The 6215-nt window shown below is 43.7% G+C and overlaps 1 protein-coding gene across 1 annotated transcript; it reads right to left on the minus strand.

Moving 5' to 3' along the window:
• Window positions 1-703: 703 nt before the first annotated feature.
• Window positions 704-4182, minus strand: spinb (spindlin b; the record flags this gene model as incomplete). The annotated part of the gene is made up of 6 exons (XM_079222086.1): window positions 704-904; window positions 1310-1543; window positions 2258-2413; window positions 3752-3846; window positions 3971-4019; window positions 4128-4182. 6 exons carry the CDS (start codon window positions 4180-4182, stop codon window positions 705-707), a joined length of 789 nt encoding a protein of 262 aa, XP_079078212.1. The 3' UTR covers window position 704.
• Between the last annotated feature and the right edge of the window lie 2033 nt (window positions 4183-6215).

Below are 6215 nucleotides of genomic sequence, written 5' to 3' on the forward strand. Positions count from 1 at the left end.
CCTCTGGGTTGGTTTTGTTTTTGACGGCGTCTTTCAGACTTTCAGCGTCTTTTTTCGCGGGGAGGAGGCGGGGCCAGTAAAAGGCTCTGTGATTGGCCACGAGTCCCTCCCATGTGACCTCTAGCAGCAGAGTAGTCCACGAACGCTTTCTGAAGACGTCCCTTCATTAACCCGGCAGACGGACAGGGTTTCAGGAGGGGGGGGCAGGCGGTCCTCCTCGGGGTCGGGTTCTCGTAGAGATTATGTTTTCTTCATCGTTGCCACAAAATGATCCAAAATGTAATTGAGCTAACGGGTTTCAGTTATAAGACCGGGCCGCTGGTCTTCTTCGGGGCGCTGGAACCAGGAAGCTTCTCAACAGGGTCTAAAGAAGTCTGGACACTTGTGATGACGGGAGACACTTGAAGACGTGGAGCCTGGTGGAGTCTCGGCTGTAGTCTCTCTGTCTTGGTTGTCGTCTTGGTTGTCGTCTTGGTTGTCGTCTTCCCGTCTTGGTTGTAGTCTCCTGGTCTTGGTGAGGGGGCGGGGCTTCCATAGCCACGTATATCTTTTGTGTTTAAGGCGTTAAGAGTAAAGAACGATATCATCCGTCTCAGGCGTCTCTAGAGTTTGTGGAGCGGTAGTTCTTCTTCACTGGCGGTCTAAGCAGGTCTCAGGTCTTTTTGGGGAGGAGGAGGGGGCTCCTGGACCGGGGCGTTCTGGTCTTAGGAGGTCTTGACCAGGTCGTAGACGTAGATGTGGAAGTCGTCGTCGAACTTGATGAAGTAGACGGAGGGCTTGGCCTCCACCTGGTGGATGACCATCCCCGACCGCTTGCCGCCGTCCTCTTTGGCGTACTCCACCTGTTTGCCCACCAGGCTGTCCACCACCTCGCCGGGCTCCCGCTCCGCCGCCACACTGTCGTCTACAGAGGGGGAGACAGGAGGGGGGTCAGTCTGGTGGGTCACCAGGTCAGCGGCTGGCAGATAGTGACAAAACGTTAGCAGAGAACGCAGCATTAGCACATGTAGCATAGACTTCTATATAACCAGAGGAGTCGCCTCCTGGTGGTCAGGAGAGAGAATGCAGCTTTAACGCATGTAGCATAGACTTCTATACAACCAGAGGAGTTGCCCCCTGGTGGTCAGGAGAGAGAATGCAGCTTTAACACATGAAGCATAGACTTCTATACAACCAGAGGAGTCGCCCCCTGGTGGTCAGGAGAGAGAATGCAGCTTTAACACAGGAAGCATATACTTCTATACAACCAGAGGAGTCACAATAAAAGCATATTCATATATTCCTACAGTGTAATCGTGTGTGAACTCACTGGAGTCGGGCATGATGCGCAGGTCTCCCTCCTTGTAGTCGTCCAGCAGCTGGTACATGTAGAGGACCGGGTCTTTCTCGTAGGTGATGTAGAACCAGGCGGTCATGATGGGGGCTCGGGCCAGCACCATGCCCCGCCACTCCTCCTTCGGCCCGTCCTCCGTCTCGAACATGTGCTCCACCGCTTTGCCGATCATCGTCTCCGCCAGCATGGAGTCGCTCACGCGGGCTGGAGCTGGGCCAATCACAGAGGAGGATTTATTAGAGCTCTTGTTCCCTTGTTTCCTTGTTCCCTCCCACCTTCACATCCTCTTGACCATCAGTGACTTAAACACATATTTAAACAGACGATACATTTGGATTTAGAAGATAAATTAAAAGAAAACAACGGTTATAGTGAAATAAATTAAATATAAAGAAAACTACTGTAGAAAATATTGCATAAAAGTAATAATAATAATAATCACAATAGCAACAATGATTCCAGAGTAATGAAGAAAATAAATAACTAAAAAGTAATGATGCCGGTATTCAATTAATATAAAATAATAATCATAATAAAGAAAACTAATAAAGAAAAGAAATAGCAATAAAAGCAACAGAGCAAAATACAACAATATAATAGTAGTAATACTAATTAATAGTAGTAATAAATATATATAGTTGAAGGTTAATACTTAATACCAGGGGTTCTAGTTCCTCGTCTTATAAAAAAGCTGTGATGGACATTTACGTCACACCTTTCTTTAAATGAATTACCCTCACACTAACAAACTATAACTTGTATATTACAATAATATATGTTTTATTTAAATCCTCCAGCTTCCTTGTGGTTAACATGTTGGGCTGCGGTTCCTCCGGCGTCCTGCAGGTGCTGCTGTGATCTACCTGTGACGAGGCAAGGAGGCAAGGAGGCAAGGAGGTAAGGAGGCAAGGAGGTAACGCTCACCCACTCGGTCCGGCAGCACCTCCAGCCCCACCACGCGCTCGTCGCCGTACAGCTCCAGGCCGTAGATGCAGTCGAAGCCGTCGTACTTGATCAGGTAGAGGGACGGGTTGACGGGGACCTGGTCCAGCACGGTGCCCTTCCACTGGGACGACTTGCCTGAGGGGACGAGACCGGCGGCTCGGTCAGAGGCTTCAGGACCGACAGAACTTCTGATCTGAAGCAACGACTAAACATCGCCTCAGAGTTTCACCCGCCACGAAATAAAGAAGAGACATTTTACTCTTTACTATTACAAGTATGCTGTCTCTTTGTAGTTAATATGCGTCTCTTTGTAGTTAATATGCGTCTCTTTGTGTCTCTTTGTAGTCAATCAGTGTCTCTTTGTAGTTACCTAGTGTTAGAAGAAAAACTTATTAACTCTTAATCAGTACTGTTTCACAGTTATATTATTAATCACATACTGTGTAAAGGCTTGTGGCTTCTCATGTGACCTCCTCTCCTGTTAAAACATACGTGTGCTTTAACAGTGACCTTCTGACAGTCCTGAGATGTGGAGGCCTCCATGTCTCTGTGTGAAGAACAGTGCTTCTTGTGATCATGACCATGCCGATGCAAACCAACCTGAAGAGTCATGAGAGCTTCTGTGATCGTGTCATCAATGTATTTAAGAGGTAACTCTCTCATTCATGGAGCAGTCCAGGATACGCAATTGACATCATGTTGTGATTCTGACTCTGTTCCTTCTTCGAAGAATAAATGTCCTGATCTATGATTTTACCTCAAGGTGTCGAGTACATTTTTCTAACACCTAGTGTCTCTTTGTAGTTCATTTGTGTCTCTGTAGCTCATTTGTGTCTTTGTGTCTCTTTGTAGTTCATTTGTGTCTCTTTGTAGTTCATTTGTGTCTCTTTGTAGTTCATTTGTGTCTCTTTGTGTCTCTTTGTAGTTCATTTGTGTCTCTTTGTAGTTCATTTGTGTCTCTTTGTGTCTCTTTGTAGTTCATTTGTGTCTCTTTGTAGTTCATTTGTGTCTCTTTGTAGTTCATTTGTGTCTCTTTGTAGTTCATTTGTGTCTCTTTGTATCTCTTTGTAGTTCATTTGTGTCTCTTTGTGTCTCTTTGTAGTTCATTTGTGTCTCTTTGTAGTTCATTTGTGTAGTTCATTTGTGTCTCTTTGTGTCTCTTTGTAGTTCATTTGTGTAGTTCATTTGTGTCTCTGTAGTTCATTTGTGTAGTTCATTTGTGTCTCTGTAGTTCATTTGTGTCTCTTTGTGTCTCTTCGTAGTTCATTTGTGTAGTTCATTTGTGTCTCTGTAGTTCATTTGTGTCTCTTCGTAGTTCATTTGTGTAGTTCATTTATGTCTCTTTGTAGTTCATTTGTGTCTCTTTGTAGTTCATATGTTTTCATTTTCTGTGTCGTTGTTGTTGTTGTTGTTGTTGTCGTCGTCTTAACTCTGTTCATACTACCCCCCCTTTCTTTCTTAAATCACACTTACTGCCCTCCTTCCAGATGTGCTGGATCCTGCAGCCCACTATGTTCCTTCTGGGCTGAGCCAGAGTCTTACTGGGACCAACACTGGTCCTCTGCTTCCTGCAGGAGGAGGAAGAAGAGCAGCAGAGTGAGGAGATGAAGATGTACCTTCATTTAACATCTGGCCTCTTTTTTTTTTTTAAATAAAGAACGAAAAGCTTCCCCAAACATCCGTCACACTTACTTGTGCGAGTTCTTCTTCTTCATCATGTTTGCAGAAACGCCGGAATGTCCTGAAACACAAACGCATCCGTCACTGATGGGGTGGTGCGTTCAAGGACGCAAAGCAGCAAACGGTTTAAATGTGGGGGGGGAGAAACGCTCTGATCCGAGTGACTCACCCCCGTCTGCTCGGGGCGGCCGCGGGGACGCGGGGCTCTTGAATGGGGTCTTCATTCATCCACCTGTAAGGGGGGCAGCCAGCCAGGCCGCCGGTCCAGACTAAACGCTGGTGGAGCCGGACTGCGTGACAACAGGCCGAGGAGGGGGAGGGAGGGCGGGGGAGAAGGAAGGCGGGGGGGAGGGAAGGGGGGAGGGAAGGGGGGAGGGAAAGGGGAGAGGAGGGAAAGGAGGGAAGAGGTGGTGGGAGAGAAGGAGCACCAGGAATTAGGCCGGGCCCTGGACAGGCTGCATGAAGGCCGGGTGCAGGCTAACACCTGGAGACCGAGGCGACGTCACAGCTGAGGGACGCGATGAGGAGGACGAGGGTTCAGCCTGAGGAAGAAACCCCAACGGGTTATTAGTCTCACATCTTCAAAGCTCATTCACTCTTTTCAGTCAACAACTGACGAGATGCAGACAAATTACTCAAACATTTACTTTTATTTTTCACCAATCGGATCGTCAGTATTTTCTACGTTAATAGATTTATATTTCACATTAAAAACAGGGAAAAAGTTATGATGAAGATTTACATGACATAAATCAGACTAACGAATAATTGATTATGAGATTAGTATTGATCATCAATTTAAACCGCCTGTAAATAAACTGATCAGCCTGCGTCACAAAACGTTTGACACAAGACCCGAAATCTAACGAGACCAAGATCTAGTAAACCAGGATCAACTAGACCAGGATCTAGTAAACCAGGATCAACTAGACCAGGATCTAGTAAACCAAGATTAACTAGACCAGGATCTAGTAAACCAGGATTAACTAGACCAAGAGCTAGTAAACCAGGATTAACTAGACCAGGATCTAGTAAACCAGGATCAACTAGACCAGGATCTAGTAAACCAGGATTAACTAGACCAGGATCAACTAGACCAGGTGTTTTAACGGTAGTTTACATGCTTAATGTTACTCTTCTTCTTGTTGTTTTAACGGTAGTTTACATGCTTAATGTTGCTCTTCTTCTTTTTCTTCTTCTTGTTTTAACGGTAGTTTACATGCTTAATGTTGCTCTTCTTCTTGTTTTAACGGTAGTTTACATGCTTAATGTTGCTCTTCTTCATGTTTTAACGGTAGTTTACATGCTTAATGTTGCTCTTCTTCTTCATGTTTTAACGGTAGTTTACATGCTTAATGTTGCTCTTCTTCATGTTTTAACGGTAGTTTACAGGCTTAATGTTGCTCTTCTTCATGTTTTAACGGTAGTTTACATGCTTAATGTTGCTCTTCATGTTTTAACGGTAGTTTACATGCTTAATGTTGCTCTTCATGTTTTAACGGTAGTTTACATGCTTAATGTTGCTCTTCTTCATGTTTTAACGGTAGTTTACATGCTTAATGTTGTTCTTCTTCATGTTTTAACGGTAGTTTACATGCTTAATGTTGTTCTTCTTCGTGTTTTAACGGTAGTTTACATGCTTAATGTTGCTCTTCTTCTTGTTGTTTTAACGGTAGTTTACATGCTTAATGTGACTCTTCTTCATGTTTTAACGGTAGTTTACATGCTTAATGTTACTCTTCTTCTTCATGTTTTAACGGTAGTTTACATGCTTAATGTTGCTCTTCTTCTTGTTGTTTTAACGGTAGTTTACATGCTTAATGTTGCTCTTCTTCTTCATGTTTTAACGGAAGTTGACATGCTTAATGTTAATCTTCTTCTTCATGTTTTAACGGTAGTTTACATGCTTAGTGTGACTCTTCTTCTTCATGTTTTAACGGTAGTTTACATGCTTAATGTTAATCTTCTTCTTCATGTTTTAACGGTAGTTTACATGCTTAATGTTACTCTTCTTCTTCATGTTTTAACGGAAGTTGACATGCTTAATGTTAATCTTCTTCTTCATGTTTTAACGGTAGTTTACATGCTTAATGTTACTCTTCTTCTTCATGTTTTAACGGTAGTTTGCATGCTTAATGTTACTCTTCTTCTTCATGTTTTAACGGTAGTTTACATGCTTAATGTTGCTCTTCTTCTTCATGTTTTAACGGAAGTTTACATGCTTAATGTTGCTCTTCTTCTTCATGTTTTAACGGTA

This window comes from Taurulus bubalis, assembly GCF_910589615.1.
Source record: "Taurulus bubalis genome assembly, chromosome: 8".
Lineage (NCBI taxonomy): Eukaryota > Metazoa > Chordata > Actinopteri > Perciformes > Cottidae > Taurulus > Taurulus bubalis.